Source organism: Magnolia sinica, chromosome 12 (genome assembly GCF_029962835.1).
Source record: "Magnolia sinica isolate HGM2019 chromosome 12, MsV1, whole genome shotgun sequence".
Taxonomy (NCBI): Eukaryota; Viridiplantae; Streptophyta; class Magnoliopsida; order Magnoliales; family Magnoliaceae; genus Magnolia; species Magnolia sinica.
Genome location: NC_080584.1, coordinates 13,149,796 through 13,175,900, shown reverse-complemented (window position 1 = coordinate 13,175,900; position 26,105 = coordinate 13,149,796). Strand labels below are relative to the sequence as shown.

Sequence of the window (26,105 nt, the reverse complement as noted above, 5' to 3'; positions counted from 1 at the left end):
CCAAGCTAGGACCTGACCGATTTACTTCTCCTTAGTATCCACACCCACATCCAACCTACTTCTCATTAGTATCCACACCCACCCCACATCCAACCTACTTCTCATTAGTCACATCCAACCTACTTCTCATTAGTATCCACACCCACCCCACATCCAACCTACTTCTCATTAGTATCCACACCCACATCCAACCTACTTCTCATTAAGATATTTCCCCCCTTGTCTCCTACCCCACCCTTGACCCTCGTACCCAAAGCCTTAATCAGGCTAAAAATGCAAACTTAGGAAAATAATCAAATTAATCTACTTATTGATAGATTTTTTATTTTTTATTTTTTGTAAAACACAATGAAACATAAAATGTTTTGAAAAACCTAATTATTTATTTTAACAAGATTTCTATCAAGATTAGTCCATGTTTCTTAAAGGAAGGAAAAAATTACTTTCTAATCATACCGAAAGTAGATTTGTTGATCGTTATTGTTGTTGATCTTCTAATACTGAGTCTCTCCCACATCTATCTTAGATAAAGAGATGAAATCTTCCATCTATATCTTGATAGAAGCTAAATCAAACCAGAACCGTCTATATGAGAGGCCTTAGATAGGCAATATGGATAATGTAGACCTGAGGGCATGTGGATGTGGCCCACCTTCTCTTCCTTCCTCACTCTTTTTACTCTAGAGAGTTGGGGACATGTGAATGTCAAGCTCCCTAAACTCTCCCTTTGAGATCATAGGATCTTAGACGATAGACTTATCTTATACAATAAACTAAGGTTTCAAGAGAAACACACCATATGATACTTCATCACCTACAAACATCTAAGTACCCATGTGAAGGATATCTATTCACCTTCTTAATCTATGCACCGCAACTGCCAAATCCCTCCACTATCTGTAGTCACCATCTCTAAGCAATTTCCATACCACCCAATGTATAAATCAAATTATATCTTAACTTTTAAATGTCCAAGCATGATTTGAAATAAATCAACAGTTGAAAATAAATGTTAACTAGTGAAGAACCACGGCTAGCTAACTAGAAACCTCATATTAAAATTGTGATACCAAAATCACTATGGGTTTATTCACTTTTTATTATCCCATATGACCCATGTTTCACATGCTAACAAGGCCCAAGTGTCAGTGGACCCTTGGATGGATATTTTTGACATGTTTTTCTCTTAAAAGAGTGGCTTTTAGAATAAATTTATGTTAGGGTTAAGAGAGAGTTACATTTGTTTTTAATCGTTTTTTGGTGTTTTAAGAGCCTCCAAGGAGAGAGAGCTAGGATATTTTTATGTAAGTTCTCTCCATCCCTATAATATTCTCTAAACGGTAGATTGATCGTCGCTTTGTTCCATGGTTTTTTTTCCGCAATGGTTTTCGACGTAAAAAAGCATGTTCTCTTTGTGGTTTCTTAGATTTTGTTTTTTCATTTTCTCTTATTTATTTCAATCTAGATTAAGATGCTTCCGCGGGGCCAGTTCACAAACAAGTGGTATTGGAGTGAGGTTGGTTTGTTAGTTTGGATTTGAGATATGGTATTAAGGGGATCAAATGTGAAGTTCAAGACAGAGAAATTTATGGGTAAAAAAACTTTGAACTATGGAGATTGAAAATGAAAGCACTCCTAGATTAGCAAGGGTTGCAGTATGCACTCCTTCGGAAAGTGCATCGTCCTGAATCTATAAAAGAATAAGATTGGGATGAACTGGATCAAAAGGAAATTAATACAATTCAATTGTGCTTGGCCAATGAAATCATTTACAATATCATAGATGAGACGACTACTACAGGTTTAAGAGCAAAGTTGGAGAGTATTTACATGAAGAAATCTCTCACTAATCATCTATTTCTAAAGAGATAGTTTTATACTCTAAAAATGATGAAAGGTTTGGATCTATCTGAACATATTAACAAGTTAAACAAAATAGTTTGCAAGTTGATGAGTATTGAGGTGAAGATCGAGGAGGAAGATAAAGTCCTAATTTTGTTGACATCTCTCTCCAAGTCGTTCGAGTATCTGGTTAATACTCTCTGTCATAGTAAGAATACGCATTGAGGCCATTACTAAAGCCCTTTAGTCGAAGCGGTTGCGACGGCAAAGTGTCGGTGAAGGTACCTCTATAGATGGGTTGATTGCTCAAGGAAGATTATTTGAGCGAGATAAGGGAAAACAACGATCTAGATCTAACTCAAGAGGCAAAAGAAAGTTGAAATTTTGGAATTATCAAAGGATGGGATATTTAAAAAAGGATTGTCAGTGCCGGAAGGATAAGAAGTCAAATGATTCACCGAAGGAAGATAATTCAATTGAATCCGATGAAGGCTCAGATGGTTGTGATGTATCGTCGATAACCAAGATCGAGAATTTCTATCAAGAATGGATCTTGGATACTAGGGTATTGTGTCATTTGTGTCCTCATCAGAGTTGGTTTACCACGTATAGTGAGTATAATGGTGTGTTGGTTCTTATGGGCAATGACCATGCCTACAAACTTATTAAAATTAATTTGGTTCGCATCAGAATGTTTGATGGGTGGAGTATACTCTAACAGATGTGAGGCACGTTCCAGACTTGAAGAAGAATATGATCTCTTTAGGAAATCTATATACAATTGGTTGCAAGTTCATCGGTTATGATGATGTCTTGAATATTTCAAATGGAGCTCCTACAGTAATAAAGGCACGGTAGAGCGGTAATCTTTACCAGTTGATCGGAAATACTAGATCTAGTGGAGTTGTAGCGTCTGTAGTAGATTTCACATTGGCATAGTTATGACATGTGTGCATTGGCCACATGAACGAGCGGGATATGAAGGTACTTCTTAATCGTAAGTTAATTCATAGTTTTAAAAGTTTTGATTTCGATATATGTGAGCATTATATATATGGAAAACAGTTGAGGCTACGTTTTTAAATCGAGAAACATGTCAGTAAATGGTAGCTTAATTATATGTATTTTGATATGTGGGCCTATCACCAGTTATTTTTGGAGGTGGATCATGTTACTTTGTCACATTTATAGATGACTTCTCTAGAAAGGTTTGGATTTATATTTTGAAACATAAATCTAATGTACTTGCCACTTTCAATATATAGAAAGCGATGATTGAAAAACATATAGGGTGGAAAATAAAAGTTTTTATGATAAGTGACAGCGAAAAATTTACTTCAAGAGAATTTGATCAGTATTACGAGAATAAGGGAATAGTCAGGCACAATACAGTGAGTCATACACTAGAGCAGAGTAGTGTGGTAGAATATATGAACCGGACTCTATTGGAAATAGCTCAGATTATGTTGAGAAATTATGTGTTAAGTAAAGAGCCTTTCGCTTACGTTGTTTCTACAGCTTGTTATTTGGTGAATAAATTTCCCTCTACAACTATTGATTACAAAATTTCTTAAGAAGTATGGAGTAGTCAAATAGTTGATTACTTGGGTTTGAGGATTTTTTTTTATTGTAATGTCTATCCTCATGTATTGTCTATTGAGAGAGATAAGCTATATCAAAGAGAAAAAAAAATTGCATCTTTGTTGGCTATGGTGATAGGGTGAAAGGTTACAAATTATTATATTGTTCTTGATAGAAGATCATTATTAGTCGGGACATCAAATTTTATGAGGGTTCCTTGTTTCAGAAAGATGAGTGAAAGGAAACAAAAAATTCAGTTGTTTCTAAAAATTAACATGTTGTAGGCTCACTTATTCAGGACATTTGAAATAAAATATCTAGGGGCCACAAAGAGGATTCTTGGCATTGATATACATAAGGATAGGTAGAGAAGCAGGGTATGGTTGTCTCAGGAAGAGTATCTTGAGAAAGTTCTAGTCAAGTTCGGACTGAAAAAGGCAAAATCAGTTAACACTCCTCATGCTGCTCACTTTTGACTTTCTTCAAAACTATGCCCTACATCAGATGAAGAAAAGCAGTATATGTCTCTTGTACTCTATTTAAGTGCAGTTGGCGGTCTTATGTATGTCATGGTCTATACATGACCGGATATTTAACATGCAGTTCATGTTGTGAGTAGATACATTTCGAACCTCGGCAAGAAACATTGGGAAGCGATGAAATTGTTATTTCAGTATCCCGAATTTTCACGGCCAGAGTTTATACTCGTGCGCGAGAAAAACCAAGTGTTAATAATTGAATGAATTGGATGCTTTAAAAAATTATACATTTTTTTTTTTGATTTAGATCACATCCAGTTACATTCATAAAGGTAACTATTCACGAGAATAAAATCGACTATATTTATTATTTCATTAGAGTAAAAAAATTTATTGAATTATCAAATGCCCTCTCAATGAGAACTTATTACATTATCAAGTTTGCAGCGGAATATAAAACTAAATCATAAAACTATCTTCTTATTCTTTTAGTATAATCTTCAATAGGGAGATGGTCATCTAGGTCTTCAATCTATGCATCACCTTCATCATCTGTATGGTTGGAGAGGGTCAACGACATACTCATAGTGATGGTTATCATTTAAGATTAATAATAATTTAAGAGATTCATAAAAGTAATGTAAGGGTTCTGATACATCTCGTACTCTATCACTACGAGTGGTATCAGTATGCACAACAATTATATATATGAATGCATGCCTAACAAAGTGTGTACGGCTCATCATACATAGTGATTATCATAGTGTGGAATACAATTTATAAAAAATCCGACTCGCCCTGCATCCCATAACTACGAAGATTCACTGATGTGTCCAACGCTACCATGGATTTATGTGAATACCTCGAGATGGTATAACATATGAGTCAGATTAATTACGTGACACGATTTATTTATGAAGCGACTATTTGCGACATCTAATCCCGGAAGTGATGTAACACACAATTCGCGAATTACTTACATTGATTTGTGCACCACTACCCAAACCCATGGAATTACACGTCGACCAAGCAGGTCACTGCCCTATGTAGTTGAGTATATTTTGAGTATTATGATGAGATCTAGAATTAAAATTTTGAAAATTTAGAACTTGATTGGCTAAGGAAAACATTGGATAAGTTCTATTAATGAATTGATTGGTAGAAAGTTTGAACATCAATTGAGTCTAGCTCACAAATCACACTTAACTCATTTTCTGTGAAGAGAACTTGAATTCCTAACTTTAGCATGTGTATTATTAAAAAGTGCTAGGAACTAAGTCTAAAAATCCTTATCTACCTTAAAAACAATGAAAAAGAAGAAAATACCCAGCTAAAAACAATAAGATCGACAAAAAAGGTTGTATAAGAAGTGTTTCAATGAAAAGAATTAATGAAAAGACTGGAAAATGTGAAAGTCGTCAATATAAAATCGAAAATATGAAAAATAAGTGAAAATGAAATAGGTTTGAAACCAGTACTTGTGTTGATCTGTTCAGAAACATGAGTTGGGATCCACTGAACACACTAGGAACTTGATGTTTGAATCCATTATATTGGTTAGTTAATAAAAGAGGACATAGTTCATTTGTTCACTCATAAGATTAACCTTGGGGTTGTCAAATTTTCATTCTTTCATCTTTGAATTTTATTCATTCATACATGATTGCACAGAAGGCTATTTTTTGAAAAAGGTTTAAAATTTAAAAGTTTGAAAGATTGCTTCACGCATGTTTTGCTCAGGACTAGCAAAATGCTAGTTGGGGGTTGTGTTGAGTGAGAAATATTGCATAAATTCCCCCTTTCGTAACTTGGTTTTATAAGAATTAATATTGTTAATTGAACTTATTATGTATATTCTCTCTTGCAAGGTGATTTCAAGAGCTTAAGGTGAAACGGATGCTATAAGCATGGATTTGATGCTCAAGAATTACCAAAGCAAAAAATGGATCTTTGGTGGTCAAAATTGAAGATTTCAAGAGTCCAAGATCTAAAGAAATCAAATGAAGAAGGAAGAAAATTGAGATTGCAAAGTGCAGAAATCAAGAACTGCTAAAATTGATATAGTTTGATGACATGGAACACAACTTCAATGCCATCGAAGTAAGTTCAATGTCATCGAAGGAGGCTCAATCACATCAGATTTTTAGAGAAAAATCAGGTTTGGTTGCTGGACTATTGGGTGATCTCAATTCTATCGAAGACCCATTCGATTCCATCGAAGCTCAATTAATTATTAGGAAATATGGGAGAAACTCACTGGACTGTTTCGGACGATTTTCGATTCCAACAAACACATGTTCGATAACATCGAAGCCAGTTTGATGTCATCGAAGGTCGGACGATTTCATTGAAGGACTTGCGCAAGCAGTTACTGTCAGTTTCTGAATCCAAACATGAACTCAAAGGTAGAGCTTCGATGACATCGATGGTGCCATCGAAGCTATGTAAATTGAAGTCCATTTTTGCAAAGCTTATAAATAGTAATTCTTTGAGTTCTTCTAAGCACAAATTAGGATACGAAGAGTAAAGCAAAGGGTGGTGCTTCTTCCAAGGAATTCTTCTTTCTTTTATAGTTAGTTTTTCATGTTTTTCTTTAAGAGTTTTAGCTTGATCATGTCTTTGGTTAGCTAATCTCTTAGCTAGAGCTAAGAGGTAAAGCTTATAGTTTATTTTAATATCTTTCTTCCTTTAATTCAAGTTTTATTATCTTCATGTTAGATATTTCATAATTTATGGTTTGAATAAGGAAGTATTTTTGAATTACTTTGATATATCACCGACTTTGGGCATGGTGGATGCTTGGGAACTTCATGAATGCTTTCTTTTCTATTATATGAATATTTGATCTGTAGAATTATCTAATCTATTATTAACAACGGGTATGGTAAATGTTTTAAACTCTCTACAATCAATTCAATAAGACAATTATATGAAAAATTATTATTATGAATGTCCAGAATTAGTTTTGAACCTATTTATGATGTTTTAACCGCTCTATCATCCAACTGGATAAATTAGGAGTTCGATTCCAATTGAAGTATTGATTGAATCAAGTAAGGATGCATTAAGATGACTACAAGTGGATACTTTGTGTTCTAGTTTTCATTATTTTGATAGTTTAAATTCACAACTTCTCTTTCAATTTATAGAATTAGTTTAGTTTCTGATTCTAAATCTAAAATAACTTAGGAAATCACACACATTTAGTCCCCGTGGGTTCGACCTTGGTCTCACCGAAATTATTACTACTTCACAACCCTGCACTTGGGTTACAAGCAAACAATGTCTAAGCTTTAGTCTCTTGTTATACTTTCCACTATTGAAGTTGAACACATAAGAGTAACGGATGCATTCAAGGAAGCTGTTTGGTTAAAATGGATGATGAATGAGTTGGGGGTTCAATAGGAAGTTGTGCCTGGGCATTGTGACAGCGAGAGCATAATTAATTTGGCAAAGAACTTAGTATATCACTCCCTGACTAAACACATCAATGTTAGTCATTACTTTATCCGGTAGATGCTAGAAGAATGAGATACTACTCTAGAGAAGATTCAAACTAATGAAAATTCAACTGATTGCTTACGAATATCGTTCTTATAGATAAGTTCAAGTTTTTCTCAACTTCTCTGAGCTTGGTAAAAAAGGAATAGAGATGGAGTGTACACGAAGCGATGATAGTGATTCTTAAAGGAAGATTGACAAGGCAATGAAGTCATTTTTCTATCAAGGTGGAGATTGTTAAAATTGTGATACGAAAATCACTATGAGTTTATTCACTTTTATAAGCCCATATGACCCATGTTTCACATGCTAACAAGGCTCAATGTTTGTGGACCCTTCGAGGGGTATTTTTGACATTTTTCTCTTTAAACGATGGCTTTTAAGGTAAGTTATGTTAGGGTTAAGATAGAGTTATGATTTATTTTTTTAAATTTTTTTTAATTTTAATTTTTTTTTTTTTTTGGGTTTTAAGAGCCTCCAAGGAGAGAGTGCTAGATTTCTTTGTTGTAAGTTATCTTCATCCCTATAATCTTCTCTGAATAGTAGATTGATCATCGCTTCGTGCCATAATTTTTTCCCTTGAGGGTTTTCCACGTAAAAATAGTGTGTTCTCTATATGGCTACTTGATGTTTTTCCATTTTCTCTTGTTTGTTTCAATACAGATTAAGGTGCTTACGTATGGTCGGTTCTCCAACACCTTAAAAGTGTTAACTTTCCTTTAAATACTTGGATCGATAATCCAAACCTTATAAGATCAATCACATATTCATGCCCTACATCGACTAAATGAATTGCATGTTGGATTGTATGTATTGCGATGACCCTAATGAAGACCCGGCTACACCCAGTCTCCGTAGTGACAATCCAATAGTCTTATAAGGAAAGTCAAAACATGATCAATCAGATCTCTCCATCCATAGATCCTCAAGTTATATGAGGATTTGATGAAGCTTGTGCAACCAAAGCCTATTTAAGTTTGAGCATGATAAGTTTCTCAACCTTGATACTTACAAGTGATCTTTGCCAGTGCAAGTTATAAAAGCCCTATCCAAAGAACCATCCATGGCACACTTACTCGTGTGGGGTAGGAAAGAATGCAAACTAACACTAAGTTAGCCCTGATGTCACTACAATAAAAAAGGCATTTAGTCTCAGTTTAAAACCATGGCTAAAAAGGTTAAAAACTAAGGCTAAAACATTTAGCCTCGATTTTGCCTCAATTATCCGAATAGACGTTAAAACCCCCGTCGCTAAAAGCTTAGGCCTCAGTTTTAGCAACTGAGGCTAAAAGGGCTTGTATAGCTTTAGTTCTTCAAGTGAAGCTAAAAGAACCCCTTTAGCTTCAATTGCCTCAAAATGAGGCTAAATCAAACTTTCAGCCTCCTTTGTTTCCAACCGAGACTAAAACTAAATTTTAATCTCAGTTGACTCCAACCAAGCTAAATCTATTTTTAACCTCAGTTCTCAACAACTGAGGCTAAAGCCTTTAGCCACATGAGTTGTAGTCTCAGTTTAGGTAACTGAAGCAAAACTAAGGCTAAAGATGGATTTAGCCTCTGTTAGCATCAACTGAGGCTAAATTCAGTTTTTAACCTCAGTTCTCAACAACTGAGGCTAAATTCAGTTTTTAACCTCAGTTCTCAACAATTGAGGCTAAATCATTCATTTTAATACATTTATAAATCTGTGCATAATTATTCATTTTAATCCATTCATAAAATCACAATACCAACAAAAAAATTATGTCCATTTAAAGTTTTCAAAACAAGCTACAGATGCACCCTACTATATCAAACCATTACAAAACATTAGCATATAAACATCGAGTACTACAAGGAAAAACACTCAAAAAAATCAAGGTATGGTGTCATTCGGCTTGCAACAGCTGATATAGTTAGCTTTGATTAGTTGGGCCTCTCCTGTTTGTCCAGCTCATGTTGAAAAGCAGGTTGAAGCACACAAGAAGACAAACATCTAGAAGCCAAAGAAATCTCCTGCTGCTACAAAATAGAACAAATACTGTATGTTTAGCTTAAATTCAAAAGTAAATAGTGATAATCATGAAACTGCTCTGATCCAGGACACATGGTTTTGTAAATACAGATATAATTTCCAAATGGAGAAAGGAAAGAGCAAAGCTTCCTTTGCAAAACTGCTTTGCTTATGTTCCTTTCAGCTGAACAGTGTGGATGCAGCGAACAACATCATCCAATTACTTTTTTTATAAGCTCATTAAAAAGCATTACAGAACTATTCCAATCACATATTAAAAGACTTTGCAGAGCCAGGCAGGCATAATTCCATGGAGCAGGATGAAAAAGAAGTCTCAATCTCCCAATAGAATCCAACCTCAGATTCTTAGAAAAGATAAGAAATTGATGAAGTCTTTTCCACAAAATGACATAGGAGAAAAGAATGTTGAGTATACCTTCCATGGAAGATAGGGGAAGCAAAGAAGAGTCAGAACTTAGTACAAAAATTACACATCTTGCTACGAACATTAGAGTTTGGGGAGATATAACAGATACAGACAGATATATAGAAAACAAAATAAATTGAATATCAAGGTTGAAGGTTACCAATTTCTGAATATCTTTAGCGACTTATAGTAGCAAGCAACACGCAGTTGTCAATATGTAGATGAAGAACCTGGACCATCATGGCAGCAAATAGTTTCAGATCATCTACATGGGGCCCATTTCTGTAGCTATGCTAATTCATTCAGCATGGTCAGAAGCAGAAACCTTGAACATCCTTAGCACCCAACTCAAAAAGATAATTCCTAGAAATAGGACCAGCAGATGCTGAGTTGACAAAGGCGATTTATCAATCAAGTTTTCTAAGAGAATGGTCAGAACTTGAAATACCATATGGATTGCTGACTCGTATGAGTGGACTTGGACTCGGTAGAGAGGGATCATCCCCCCTAAATATGCCAACTCGGCCTGAATCAGACGAGTCACCGCCTGACTCAACTCAGGAGGACCAGATGAGTTGGTCCGAGTCACCGATTCAAATAAACCATCCATGACTTTTAGAAGTCGATGATCACGCCTTAGCTCTAAGAACGCGTTTTCATCATTTCTAGCTGACTACCCATGTATGGCTTTTAATGATAAAATGAAGTATCAGACGTGAGAGTGTCGGCTAATTGTCTGGGTAACATTCCGGCTATACTAAGGACATTATAGTCAGTCTAAGTGTGTCAGTTATCCTTGAAATCTCTTTTGGGGCCTGTTTGGATTGTGGGAGAAGAAAAGAAAAGTAAAATGATAATCCAATGATGGATTCCATGGATTTCACAAGGACTCTGAAACATGGGTTTCCCATGGATTCCTTTTTTGGGTTCTTATTTGTATAGGAAGTGGAAATCCTATATTCCTCTGACACTGATTACCTCATATGTTGTGCATGAGAATTGGACTGCGGAAATGGCTATTTCCAATCTCACCATTTCCTTTGCTACCCAAACAATGCAAAAGATCCAAACAATGGAAAACCCATGAGTTTTCTTTTCTTTTCTTTTCTTTTACCACAATCTAAACAGGCCCTTATTTAAACGAAGACTTCAGAAAATGCAGTAGAAATCAGTAGTTTGACCCATTAGTTTTGTATAAGAGCCCTAGTCATTGCCAAAAGCAGTAATTTGCCATTCTCTAAATCTGACATGTTCAGGAAATTAGATTTATCAGGCAATTGCAAACAAATTGTAAGTATTTGGGGATTACCTGAAATAATTTCATTGGCACTCCCTTGAGAAATCTGATGCAGTTGAAACTTGCATGGAAATGCAACAATAAGTTCAACTTTGAGGATAGCAACCAAGACATGACACACTCATGGCTTAAAACTCTGCAATATGGACAAGTCAGTGTAAGTTCATTATCTTGAACGAGATTGATGTCTCTGTAAATTGTAAAACCAAATTACTCTCTTGAAATTTCCACATACTCTATTATACATGAATAGGAACAAAGATCCATCAAACCAATCTTATATTACAAGATTCAAAGCATAGAAAATTTATAGCATATATCATATAAAACATCAAAATACCCATAACCAAGACTACCGGAGTCTTCAAGTATCATAACATCATCTTAAACCAATGTCAATTGCTCGTGATTTTGTCAATGCTTATGAGATTAACTGAGAATGAATAGCAAATGATTTAAATGGCAAAAAAATCACTTAAAGAAATAAAGTGGATTGGCACATGCCATCACATATGTGATTATAGACTTCTAGACTACTTCCAATTGAATTAAATTAATGAACCCAATTTAAAATTTGATTTCATAGAAAGAGATTGTACATTTCTACACCCACAAAAGGGAACAATTTGGATTTAAGAAAATTCTGACAATTCATTCCTATACCCAATTGATATGATACATCACTGAATCGGTATCATGTTTTAGAGGTAATGTAAAACATGTAACTATATTTAATACTAGGTTTCTTAACCAGCCCCTGCATTCCACGTTTAGCTTAATGACTAGCATGGCCGATTATGATATCTAATCAGTGGGCTTTTTTCATGTCGGCCATCCATGTTAGGAACTTCATAATGATGATAAACACTAATGATTTAAATATCGACAATATCAGCCGATATATCCCATGATATATCTTGTATCCCACCTATGCGATATGAAACACACAGGTAGTGCCTTAATTAATAGGGAAAAAAACATTTACCATGCATGCACCATTCAACACTACAGAACCAATGCGACAGAATAATTTGGTGCACGCACTGATAAAGCATACCTTGCCTAGTAGTTCCAGTCACTCTAAAGTTGGAAGTAGCTTCCCACACAGATAAGGAAGACCCTCTTGTGAATCCGTCTTGAAGCCATGCATGACAGGTTTCATAGCCACACTGGATTCTGGTATAGCAGGACTGCAGAAAGAAAGTTCAAAAGATATTCTTTTCAGAGCCAGAATGTAAAGCCACTTCCTCTTTCGTGAAATCGTTTCAGATAAAATATGAACTTGAAACACTGGTGAAATGTCCTACCCATCTTGAAAATGGATGAGGAGAATGTTAAACACATGCTCTGCCAGTTGAAGCAAAAGAGTAATAAGCTGATCCCTATTACCAGCTACCTGGCACATTTCAACCATCACAATGTACCTCCTGTAAAGCAAATAAACCCCTTGACATTGCTATATGAAAACAAATAAAATGGAGAAAGCATTGTTTGGCAATAAGACCATATGAAGGGGCATGTAAAAGAATCAGTTAGAGAAGGAACACAATGCATGCCAAATGCATATGTTTGTAATAAAAAATAATAAATAAATAAATAAATAACTGAACATTAAGATCCAGAAGCACCACTATTTTCTCTTATCAATATAAAGACAATAAATTAGAGTTAGTGTGAAGCTCTGGCAGAGAAAACTTGAAAGAATGAAAACCAGAGCATAATTATACCATGATCTTGAACATTTCCAAGGGTTGATAAATTATCAATGTCTCTCATGCAAGTTAATAAAAAACTACTACTCTTATGAACCGAACAATTTATTAGACAGACAATCAATCAGCACCCGCTCTGGAACATCTGCACCTTCATTAGGCTTACCAACTGCTAACATGTTAGTCTCACCACAGTTTAGCATACAACCCTACACATTAAATCAGAGAGAGCCTAACTCCTGAACAATGCTGCCCAGAAAGGTAGCATCTCCTTGTTAGTCACAAAGAAACTACCCAATAGAGAAACTACTGGATCCTTGCAGTTTTACACTAAAAGACAGACTTTTACACCTACGAGAAGATCACAACTGCCACTGGACTACAAATATAAACACAAGGGATCCTCTTATGTACCATACTCTCAGATGGGAAGAATTGGTTCTTCATCAAAATTACATGCTAAAATGCTTCCACAAAAGTTTCCACAAGGCATGTAACCAAGTTGGTACGTCACATCTATATTCTAAATAACTAACAAGTCTTGAGCTCGAATTGGAGTACGAGTCTTAAGAAATGGGAGCCCTTGTTGATATACTTAGCATGGTATCTGAATGCTGAACAACTTGAACACTTCCCATATACTAACATCCAACAGTTACAATCTGATTATGATCTTCAGAACATTGAAGAATGAAGACTAATTTGCGCATCAGGAGTACAATACATATCAAGTTATCAATATGATAAAATAACTACATTACCCTAATGGAGTATGAGAGATATGCACTCTCTATGGCACATTCAAGCCACAGGATTTAATTATTTCTGCACAAGATTATGTGAACCTGATCCTCACCATTTACCACTGCACAGAGGTTATGAGACAAAATCCCAAAATGGCCGCCAAAACAAGGACTGGAGAAACTATAACTTAAAAGGCAAGTTTTAAAACCCAAACGTATTGCTGAAAATGCAGGAACATTTGAAAATCCAATAAAAGAAAAAACAGAAAATCGATTCTAAGATGAAATTACAGAGAGAGAGAGAGAGAGAGAGAGAGAGAGAGAGAGAGAGAGAGAGAGATTTACCGAAATCTGTGATGGAATTGAGGAAATCAGAAGTGCAGACCTGAACCGAAAACCTGAAAAAATCAGATTGTGTGAATTGTCATTGTAAAACCCTAATTAGCGAGGGTTTCAACATTTAACATTGAAGATGATCGATCTCAAGAGAGAGATTGAGCGCTAGATGGACAGAGAGAGGGAGAGACATGAGAGAAGGAGACCGAGAGTGCTTGTGCTGCGGTGGTTGCTTCGGCGCTTGATTGAGAAAGAGCGCTTGCTTGGCAGAAGGAGAGAGAGAGAGAGAGAGAGAGATCAGGGTGGTGGGTAGCTTCTGGAGTTGCAGCAGAACATGGTAATGCGGGGGAGACGGGACGGGGATTTCCTGCAAAGCCTTTCGCAGGAAGTTCCTGCGCTGGGATGCTACGTGGGGTCCACCGTGATGTTTGTGATAAATCCATCCTGTCCATTCGTTTTAGGAGATCATTCTAGGACACTATACCAAAATTTACATGGATTTAAGACTCAACGGGGCCGCACGAGAAGAAACAGTTGTGATTTAGTCACCACCGTTGAAACATATTTTAAGGCCACAAAAGTTTTTTTTATCATGTTCCTTATAAACCGTTTGGATGGCATATAAAAGTCAAGGTGGAGCCCAGAAAGATTTCAACATCATTTTCGGTGGAATGTCCTAAAATGATCTCGGAAAACAGATGGACGGGATAGATTTATCACAAACATCACGGTGGACCCCACTTAGCATCCCAGCGCAGGAACTTCTTGCGAAAGCCTTTCGCAGGAAATCCGCGTCCGAAGATGCGAAGGCGAGGTTTTGTGGAAGCGGATTGGCTACTGTAACACACACACCAGCTAAATAACTAGTGTATCTACGTCAGCAAGTTCTGTGGGTCCCCTCGTGAGGTATGTGTTATATCCAAACCGTCCATTTCTTTTTCAGGGAAATCCATTCTGTCCACTGAATGCACGTCAAAAAACTAGTCAGAAATGTTTGGTTTCGGATTGAATTCAGTGTAGCCCATAGAATTTTTTACTCCACCGTCCGTCTTGCGTTTGACGGTGGAAATCGTGTCTGCTTGTGCGTGGGAGGATAAGGTCTCCATAGGTATGGTCGGCCTCACCTCCTGGACGCATTGGACGGTTCCAATCATCGAACCGTGCATGATGGTGGCTCATTACCCGTCCGAGCAGGACCCATTGCGAACGCTAACGCTTTTGAAATCCCATCCCGTCCGCTTGTCCAAACACGGCAGTAGATGGGCGACGGATATAGCAATCCAGTGGGATTGCATGTAATCCACTGACAAATGATATGGGAAGCCGTGCAATCCATCCTAATACAACTCACTCTCACCTAATCCGCGCACCCAAACAGGCCCTTAGTGATCACCATTGATACATTTATATGCCTACAAAAGTTTTCGTACCTATTTAAATTGTTCGTTTTCTCACTTCATCTCAGTGAAAATGACCGTACAGACAGTTTCGATGGAACCTAAACATTAATGCGTAGCCTAGGAAGGTTTTAATGGTAGTCATTCCTTTCTGCACTATTTCCCACTAGAGTTTTGGATCCTCCTAACTTTAGGTCACATGTGCTAAAATGAGGTCAAAAAATGGATGGACGGTTTGGATTTCTCATAAACATTATAGTGCGCCCCACCCAGCATCCTTGCGCACGGACCTCCTGCCAAAGGCTTTCGCTGGAATCCGCGTCCAGGAGCGTCAGCGCTCGCTCGTTTTCGCCGAACGGATTGGCTACTCTCTTGCTAAAAAAATTTGATCTTTGTTGTCAGAAGCTGCGCAAACTTCCTCCTGACATATAGCGGAAAGTCAAGGACCTAATAACTGACGGGGCGTCACCCCTATGGCTCATGTTCATGGCTCACCCGGTCTATCAAGTTAACAACGAAAGATTTTCATATTATTTTCTTGAATGCTTGTTTCTAATACAAAATAGCCAATTCGTCTGAGAGACGAACTATGAGCTAGAGGTCTTTTGACTTTCGAATTGAAAAGCAGCCCCGGCCCAGGGAGTGAGTAGGAGGGGGCTTTACTTCATTCTTTTGAAAAAAAACTCTTTCCTTGGTTCCTACTTGAATTCATTCCTCTCAGTAAGTGAAGCTCCCCCGCCCTTCGATCAACTCAAACAACTGAAATTGGTTGCAGTAGCAATGTAAGCAAGAGAAAGATTGCTCGACATGCAGAAAGAATGAAATGATGTTGCTTCTCGCTTGCCCCCTACATTTTCGGTCATCCGGGCTTCGAGTTGCTAAATGTATTGCTAGCAGGATATCCCAAAGAGATTTATCTTTAGGGGTTTGTAATCGATTCATTCTCACACTTGCACCGGGGCACACTGAATCTAATCGAACTAAAAAGGCTTTAGGGGCTGGATTTTGGAAGGTGGTGGTGGTTCAAAAAATTGGATCTTTGTTGTCTAATAGAACAAACACTAATACCTTAATTGAGTTGGTCAAGATCAAATCCCCTACCTATGGTGACGAATTCTCAACATCCTTGCAACCGAATGCACGTTGGGTTGGAATAGAGGACCTCGGAACCAAAAACCTGGCATGAGAAGCATCTAGTGCTCCATGAGAGGATTCCCCTCTCTGAAACGAACCCCAAATCCTTTAGGCCGTAACCCCCTCGGTGCTCTATGGGGCCCAACATGATGTATGTGTTTCATCCATGTCGTCCATCTATTTTTATAAATCATTTTATCATATGAAACAAAAAATGAGATATATCCCAATCTCAAGTAGACCACATTACAGGAAATAGTGTTGAATGAACGTAGACCATTAAAAACTTTTAGGGGCCATAAAAGTTTTGGATCAAGCTAATCTTTGTTTTTTCCCTTCATCTGGGTATGTATGACGTAATCAATAGATTGGATGTCAAATAAACAGTATAGTGGACCTTAAGAGGATTTTAATGGTGGATATCCAATCGGTATTGTTTTCCTGTTGTGTGGTCCACCTGAGATTTATATCCCTCTCATTTTTGGGATCAAGCCCTAAAATGATCTATAAAAATGGATGAAACACAGACATCATGGTGGGGCCCACAAAGCACCGACCATTGAATCGATTAAAATGGACAAAATTAAAACGGACAATTTTATCCTGGTTGCTTCAATCAGGTAAATTTAGAAAAACAAGTGCCAAATCACGTTAGGTTAGGATTTGTACTATTGATCTTATTTTTGGGCTATGCCCCATTTGTAATTTACGGCTTATATTGGTGTGCTGTAATTAAACTTTTAGCCTCGGTTCCTTAGCAACCGAGGTAAAAAAGTGGACTTTTATCCTCAATTCCTTTGTAACCGAGGCAAAATAGTGGACCTTTAGCCTCAGTTCCTTTATAATCGAGGTAAAATAGTGAACATTTAGCCTCAGTTTCTTATCAATTGAGGTGAAAAAAAGGACTTTTAGCCTCAGTTTCCCAACAATTGAGGCTAAAAAGCAAACTTTTAACCTCGGTTTCTTAGTAACTAAGGCAAAATAGTGGACTTTTAACCTCTATTTCTCACCAACTGAGGCATAATGATAGATATTTAGCCATAGTCTCTCACCTATTGAAGCGAAATAGGGAGTTACTTGGGATCATCCAAGCAATGTTTTTTTGGACTAAGACAATTAATGACCGAATGAAAAGTTTTGATCTCATTCACTTATACCCAATGTAAACCAGTGACTTGAAGGCACCGGGTCCACTCTTGTCAGATATATATATATATATATATATATATATATATATATATATATATATATATATATATATATATATATATATATATATATATATATATATAGAGGCATGGATAAAAAGTAAATAAATAAAATCTAACACATTAATATTACTCCATATGCTGAGATCATATAGCCTTACAAGGTAGATAAAGATGTCATATTCTCAATAAAATACGAGGGGCTCCCATTAGACACATCACTGAGCCACCTGTATGAGTACAGGGTTAGTTAAGGCCATGTTTGGAGAAAAACAATTCATGATCGATTTTCAAGAGTTTTACTTTAAAAATCAAAATGATATTAGCCTGGATACCGAAGAACTAGTTCTTTCCTGCAGAACGAGTTCTTTCCTGCACAACACAGGAGATCCCATTCCGTGATTTTTGGAAATTCTACTTGGGGTGTGTTTAGTTTCACCAAATATCATGAAATTTCACGATGCTTGGTGCAACCAAACACACCCTTAAGAGCACAAATTCCAATATCAAAATTTAGTAATGTGAACGAAGACTTTTAGAAGATTAATAAAAGTTAATGAACACTGACACTCACAAATATTGCAGTGAGGTCAAGTTATAAAATCTGGATGGTATGGGACCCACGAAAGCATTGCCTTGCATACTCCTGCATCAACATTTTCAGTCTTACAAATACTCTTTAAAGAAGTATACCGTGGCATATCAAGAAAATGAGATCTGCTAAGTGCACTCGATCGCTATGCTACTCACATATCAAAAAAAAGGCCAGTTGTCCACATTTAATGTACATGTGTGGCCTACTAGATGACCAATCATTGAACGTGGTGGAAATTCCTATCCACATTCAGGACAGGATGTGGCACCAAACCTACTTTGAGTATGGATAGAATTCATGTCCACCACTAAAGGCTTTGTTATGCAATCCCATGCGTACCAAATGAGAAGATAGGAGTTATAATCAATGTAGAACTCGTGAGTACTAGCTTACAAATAGGTAAGAGCCCAACTCCCAATGAAATCAGGTTTCTTTCCTGTGAAGTTGTTATCAGATGCCCACCTGAAATCCAATCATATTTTCCATCGCAAACGCAGATATTAATAAATTAAGGGATCAGAAATGATAGACATGGCATACAAGTAACCAAAATTGAACCATCCGAAATCATGGGGCCCCCAGTAGATGGGTCGTAACCCCAAAATCAGATCAGCCGAATTTTTTCATTTTAATGCCCATTGGATTGCACATCATTAGTTGTACTAGTGTTAGTTCAAAAGAAATCTAAGGTGGGGCCTGCGATTTTGATGGTTTCCATGTGGCTTATAATCACGAGCTCTTACAAGGCATTCACGTTTCTCAAGCGGGCAAATGTTGAAGGAATCTTGCCGCTTAGCCCACTGCTATCCATGTATCTGTGAAAATCAAGCATAGATCATGAATCCAGCTCTACAATTTCTTATGCTATTATCAGTTAGAGGAATGCTCACACCATTTCAATGGACCGAAAGTAGTTGACCATTGAGTTATATTTTTCAAATGGTCAAAGCAGTGAAAATGGCTGAAAGGGTACTTTGAACAGCCATGTAAATGTAAACAAAGTGTCCAGGGAAGGGAATTTTACTCATTCCAACAACCACTCAAGGCTAACATTTTGCTGCTACCATACCACCGTAAAACAGTTTTGTTCAGCTGCATCAATGCTTCCTAACTCCATTTTCTTTTCTTTTCTTTTTTTTTTTTCACGAGGAAAGGTTAAAAAGAAAGAGTCCAACTGGTTACAGTCCACTTAGCAAATAAATTCCAATCTTTGATGTGTGTGTGACATCCATCCTTGTCCTATAAGTTGGCCTAATTATTGGGATTACGTTTTGTGAAGATCACCACATCCTCTCATCGAGTGAACCACAATTGTAAATATTGTTGTTACGGTGTGGTCCACTTAATGAGTGGATGGGTTTGAATTTTGTACAAGGCTATTCTCATGGTGGAGCCAACCTATAAGAAGGTTGTATGTAATTCACTGGGTGGACAGTAACTTTTCGACTTAAAAGCTTCTCAGAAAGAAAACTTAAAGAAATGAAAGGCAAAAAAATATTTGCATATTAATCTCTATAAATTGGGTGGCAAATTTGAAATTCCAAATGCACCATATGATATTTCTGAAGAAGAAGAATTAAATATAATAAGAATAAATAATAATAATAAGAGAAGTTACAGTTTCTACAGACTTGTCAAATTCCCCAGCTCAGGTGGGAGTGAATCGGAGAAGTTATTAGAGCTTATATCCCTGAAAATAAAAAATAATTAATTAATCATTTCATAACCAGAAGCATCCTGTTTTGGCCTGAAATCACTACAATAACCTGCATCAATTCCAGGTGTCCCAAAACGATTACGTATCGGCCGTAACGGCCGATACGTAATGGTAACGGTGGTACCCGTTACGCAATATGGGGCTGTATTGCGCTTTTTTGTACACGTAACGGCCGCTACGGGCCCGTTACGGGCGTAACGGCCGTTACTGATCTGTAACGGCTGTTACGGGCCTTGGAAAAAAAAGTAAATAAATAAATAAATAAATAACCCTAACCTTTTTCCTTTCTTTTCCTCTTCTTCTTCTCTCTCTTCTTCTTCTTCTTCTTCTTCTTCTTCTTCTTCTTCCTCTTCTCGGCCTGCTACGGCCCTGCTGCGGCTGCGGCTGCGGTCCTGCTGCGACTGCGGCTGCGGCTACGGCCTCCTCCTCCTCCTCCTCCTTCTTCTTCTTCTCTCTCTCTCTCTCTCTCTCTCTCTCTCTCTCTGTTCTTTCCCTCTTTCCCTCTTTTTTCTTCTCTTCTTTCCCTCTTTTTTCTTTTCGGTTTCCCTCTCTCCTTCCCTTTTTTTTTTTGGGCAGCGTAAGCTGCTGTCGGTACGTGTCACGCTGAGACGAGCGCTGACACTCCTTGAGCTCCGAGTTGTACGAACGGTTCAAAGGAGATCAAAGTTTTATAGGCTCCACAATGATGTATTTATTATATCCACACCGTTCATCTATTTTTAAATATTATTTTAGAGCATTACTTAAAAAATGAATCGTATCCAAAGATCGTCTGGACCACACTAAAAATAGCAGCAGAGGTGATGATTTTCACCGTTAAACAATTCGTAGGCCCACCGTAACATTTATTTTCCATCCAATCTGTTCATAAGGTCAAAAAGACCCGAATGAAGAGGAAAAACAAATTTCATATTGATCTAAAAGTCATGTGATCCCAAAAAAGTTTTCAATGGTAGACGTTCAATCCCCCATTGCTTTTTGTAGTGTGGTCCACTTGATAATTAGATCTGTATTATTTTTCGTGTCAAGTCTTAAGACAATCTCGTCAAATGAATGGACGGTTTAGATATAACACATTCATCATGCATGGGGCCCAAAAAACTTTGACATGTGTGCTACACTTCACAATCCAAGTCTCACCTAATTTGGGGCATAAAAATTTGTACCAAAGACATTAACTTAAAATTTACTAATTAAATTATAAACTACAATTGCTAACTCACAATGCCAAAATCAAATTATTTGAATAGTTTTTAATTGTTTTTTGGTGTACTCTTATTTTTTAAAATAGGGCCTTTTAGTTTTTTTCATGATTCACTATCCAATAAATGTCCACTAATACATAAGTGGGATAATGACAATAAATTGCATGAATTTAAGGCTAATTTGGGGCATAGATTGGTCCTCCAAGTCAGCCCGAAATTGGCAACGCCATCTACCTGAATTTAATTTCATTTTTTTAAAGAACTACGAGGAGAAAGATATTAAATTGTTAAGTATATAAATTAGATATTTAGAAAATTAAATATATACATTTTGTAGTCAAATTCAGGTTACTTGGTTCAAAAATTAATCAGACAGTCCGATACAGCTTCTCACCAAAGAGTGGACCGTTACACCACCATAAATATATTCCAATTTATAAATGAATACATATTTGGAATACTTAGAATATTACAGATTTAATACATATTTTTTTATATTTTTTTGGCAAAAAAAAAAAAATTTACCCCGTTACGGGCCGTTACGCCCCCGTATCGCCGTTACGACCCCGTATCCGTATCGGTTTTGGAAGTTACCGTTACGTCAACCGATACCGATATGGGACACCTTGATCAATTCTCTGTCATTTGAGAACTAAATGCACAGATGAAAGTATACTAACTTGTGGTGCAGCCAAACCTTTCCTGCCAACGTGTTTTTTGTGCAGAACAATAATAATAATAAGAGAAGTTACAGTGTTAGCAGACTTGTCAAATTCCCCAGCTCAGGTGGGAGCGAACCAGTGAAGTTGTTTGAGGCTATATTCCTGAAAATAAAAATAAATAAATAAAAATAATTAATTAATCATTCATAACCAAAAGCATCCTGTTTTGGCCTGAAATCACTACAATAACCTACATCAATTTTCTGTCATTTGAGAACTGAACACGCAGATGGAAGTACGCTAACTTGTGGTGCAACCAAACCTTTCCTGCCAACGTGTTGTTTGTGCAGAACAGCCGTACCATGCTAATGTCAGGTCCTATGATGAAGGGGAGCGGTTTAGGTGCGGCCGGGCCCCACCCAAGATGATGAGGTCCTTACCATGGGGCCCACATTAATGTATGTATTCTACATCCATGCCATCCATCAGTTTGCCAAATCATTTTATGGCATGAGCCTAAAAATAAAGTAGAGCCAATTCTGAGGTGGACCATACTATAGGAAATGGTGATGATTGACCATTAATGGGCAACATAAGTTTTGGATCAGTAGGTTTATGTTACCTTATCAACAAGTTGGATGGAAAATAAACACTACGGTAACAAACAGTATAGTGGCCCTAGGAAGTTCTTAATGGTAGGGCCTTCAATCACCACAGTTTCAAGTATGGTCTGCTTGAGATTTGGATCTTCTTCATTTTTGGGCTCATGACCTAAAATGATCCGGTAATCCAGTAAAACAGATGGATGGTGTGGATATAGATTACACACATTAAGGTGGGCCCTATGGGCCACACTGTCTTGGGTGAGGCCGGGGCCACATCTAATCTACCCCATGATGATGATCATCTAGCTCAAACAATCAGATGGGTCCGTCATTAGGTTGGCCATGCCTAGATGTTGAGTCACCGTCGATTATCCACTCATTCCAACAGTGCAGCCCACCTGTTGACAGGTCTGGCCTGATTTCTGTGCCAGGTATCTTCATGGTGGGGCCTACCATTTTGAATGGTGTCGATTCCCCACTTGGCGGGAAAGACGTGGCTTCATGACGATATGTGATGCACCACCTGAACGATTCAGACCATTCATCTAGACGCTCCCACCATAGATGGCCCATCTGGAAAAAAATTGTCTTTCCCTTTCCTATCAGCAATGATGATCCTCAACCAATGAAATTCTTTTCATTATGAGCTTATATTATGAAAGCTTCTAGATGAACGGTCTGGATCATCATGTGCTGAGGAGAAAGAAGGTACAGCTGGGGAGAGAGTATGAGAGCAATGGGCATGCGCCCAGCTACTCTACAATAAAACTTACAGGTAGCTCAATCCAAACCGTCCAAACAGTGGGACCCACTGATGAAGGATACATCCCACTAAGCAGATTGATTAAACCATCCTGACCTTTGATCAATTTGTATTTTCATTTCAAACTGTGGACTATTTTTCGTCTCAGTCTCAACCATCTACTAGTGCTCATCAATCAATCAGCCAGTGAGAATCATCTGTACAATGTGGATTTTCGGTGACCCATATAAAGCAGGCCCATGATGCTTGACGTACATTTATGTCCCATGGTGGTGTGTATGCATATGATCAGCACAATGCCTGAGGGAGATAGAGAGATACCTTCGATCGCCCTTGTAGTGTCTCAAGTACGGACGAATGGTTATGAACTTCCGATCACTGATGGTGATCTGGTATATGGCACAGATTCCACAGACTAATTTTAAATAGTCACGTGGACTCCTAGCATAGTGAGTAAACTCTGTGCAGCCCACTGTGGATGTGTGTGTCTTATCCATGCAATTCATCCATATTTTCAGATCATTTTAGGACATCAATCCAAAATTTAACTACATGCAAAGATCTATTGGACCACACCAGATGAAATGGTGGGGATAATGACTTCCACCGTTGAAACCTTCTTAGGGCCTACCGTGATGTTTATTTTTCATCCAAACTTTTCACAAGGTCACAGAGACATGGATGAAGGTAAAAATCAAATATGGGCTTGATTTAAAATTTATATGGCTCCGATAAGTTTTCAATGGTAGGTGTTCAATTCACACTTTACTGTGATGTTGTCCACTTGAGCTTTGGATATGTTTAAATTTTGGGATCTTGCTTAATTTTAGATGATAAAATGGATGGACGGCGTGGATAAGACATATACATAATGGGGGGCCCACAGAGTTTACTCAGTATACTATCTATCTCTACGTTCTCTCTTTAAAGTACACGTGACCAACATGTGGTGATCAGTACTGTTGATCCTGTATGCTACCGTGGGGATGAGCTATAAGCCAAAATTGAGAGTGAGTGGATAATGGTTAAATGTGACTGCTAACCACTCCTTTTGTAGGCCACTTATCAGACAGTTAAGACAGTCCACTCCCCCATCTATGGGATGGACCAATACGAGAATGTTTCCAATCACAACATCTTTGCCACGTGCTAAATACTGGCATTTCCCTTTTTAAAAAAATGGTGCACAAAATTTCCTAAAATCTGAGGAATGATTTCTGCACTACATCCTTACATGGTTAGGATCATCCTATCATTGTAATTTTTCGTCTATGGTAAATTCATGGTGCCTTGAGATGAATGAGTGTTTCAGATCATCACACACTTCATTGTGAAGGATATCTTACAAGGAGATTAGATTCCGAAGGTTTCCCAGCTTTTTAGGGGTGCTCCCTGATATGGCATTCATGCTAACGTCACTGAGAGAGAGAAAAAATAAAAAATCAAAGCGAACGTTAGATTCATAGTAAATTACACCATAAGTCAGGCACATCCCACGTACACCTTTCACACGCATATACATCAATCTGGACAGTCCAAAGTATGCCCCATCAGGTTATATGCAATTTTGATGGTGCAGATTAAGGTACATATATGCCATGTTTAGGATGAATTTGGTTGCAAATATAATCTACCATGTGATGTAGATTATCATATAATTCATCAATAAATACTAGGGTGATTGCACCAACAATATGGTGTGGGCATGATCCTAGTCTTTCATGTGAGGGTCCCACGCTATAGTTTAAGAGTATCTTAGAGTTGCTATTTAACAAATACAGCTATCCAATCATATAATCAAATCGATTGTCCGCCCATAGTGGGACCCACCAAACGAAAGGTTGACTATCCTCATAGCTTGCTGGACTGGGCGCGGATTAGATACTGACAAGGTCAGTAGCCAAATCGCTACTGAAGTGACGTCACCAAGTTCTGTGGACCCCACCATGATGCATGTGTTGTATCCATGCCGTCCATCCATTTGGAGTGATCGTTTTATGGCATGAGAAAAATAATGAGATAGATCTAAATTTCAGGTGGATCCCACCATAGAAAACAGTGGGGACAGTGACATCCACCGTTCAAAACTTCTTAGGGGCCACTGAAGTTTCCGATCAAGCTTATATATATATTTTTCACTTCATCTATCTCTATGTTAACTTATGAATAGGTTGGATCTTAAAAACATATCATGGTGGGCCCTATAAATGTTTCAATGGTGGGTGTGACTGATTCCACGGTTTTCTGTGGTGGGTCCACTTGAACTTCAGATCTATCTCATTCTTTTTCTCATGCCATAAAACGATCTCTACAAATGGTTGGACGGTATGGATACAGCACATGCATCATGGTGGCGTCCACAGAGCTTGGTGACGTCACTTCAGTAGCCATTTGGCTACTGACCTTGTCAGTATCTAATCCGCGCCCAGACTGGACATGCCCAACCATAATTTTGAACATGATCCACAGGTGTATAGAGCCATGTCCATCTCTCTATATACAAGCACAGTTTTGAACATGGCACAGGTGCGCAGATCCGACCTTTCTATGAGGTGGACCTCACTGATTAGATCTTCTGGATCAAAAATCATGTAGGTTTACTCCTCAAGTGGGCCAGTGTACAAATCAAACTTCTAGCTAAATCAATTTTTATCCAGCCATCCATTTGTTGTGTGTCCTCCCCAACTGGAAAAGGCTTGATCAGCAGATGGAAAGCTCCGATCCTACACATATGCCATTGTGGGACATGTGACTGCATATAGACGGATGAGATTTGTATTCTTCATTTGTCGTGCCCTTGAGATCAGTTGTGACAATCCAAATGCTGATCAGATAATCCTAACCATCCAACTGGAGGCCACCAATGGACGGTTAGATAAAAACTGCAGGTCAGTTTTCCAAGTTCAAC

The 26,105-nt window shown here is 37.6% G+C and overlaps 1 protein-coding gene and 1 long non-coding RNA gene across 23 annotated transcripts in view; both read right to left on the bottom strand.

Moving 5' to 3' along the window:
- Positions 1–407: 407 nt before the first annotated feature.
- LOC131220945 (uncharacterized) lies at positions 408–14,239 on the bottom strand. 6 transcript variants are annotated; one of them, XR_009158916.1, is made up of 5 exons: positions 14,103–14,239; positions 13,921–13,973; positions 11,133–11,256; positions 9,984–10,111; positions 408–912 (listed from the first exon to the last, which is right to left on the bottom strand). It is a non-coding gene; the product is annotated as an uncharacterized LOC131220945 (long non-coding RNA). The 6 variants fall into 6 exon arrangements; XR_009158917.1 differs by having other exon boundaries at positions 422–912; positions 9,984–10,053; XR_009158920.1 differs by lacking the exon at positions 408–912 and adding an exon at positions 4,415–4,454 and having other exon boundaries at positions 9,984–10,053.
- A 3,502-nt stretch (positions 14,240–17,741) lies between these two features.
- The window catches only part of LOC131220943 (probable LRR receptor-like serine/threonine-protein kinase At1g56140), a 28,077-nt gene continuing 19,713 nt past the window's right edge, over positions 17,742–26,105 (bottom strand). For 10 of the 17 annotated variants that reach the window (XM_058215972.1, XM_058215976.1, XM_058215971.1 and 7 more), the window contains 6 exons: positions 24,544–24,615; positions 21,920–21,991; positions 18,989–19,060; positions 18,639–18,707; positions 18,225–18,296; positions 17,742–17,880 (listed from right to left, as the gene is read on the bottom strand). In XM_058215972.1, the coding sequence (XP_058071955.1) occupies positions 17,808–17,880; positions 18,225–18,296; positions 18,639–18,707; positions 18,989–19,060; positions 21,920–21,991; positions 24,544–24,615 (430 nt within the window). In that variant the 3' untranslated portion in view covers positions 17,742–17,807. Of the gene's footprint in view, positions 17,881–18,224; positions 18,297–18,638; positions 18,708–18,988; positions 19,061–19,863; positions 19,936–21,919; positions 21,992–24,543; positions 24,616–26,105 lie in introns of those variants that run through there. The other 7 variants (XM_058215963.1, XM_058215968.1, XM_058215973.1 and 4 more) reach the window with 5 other exon arrangements.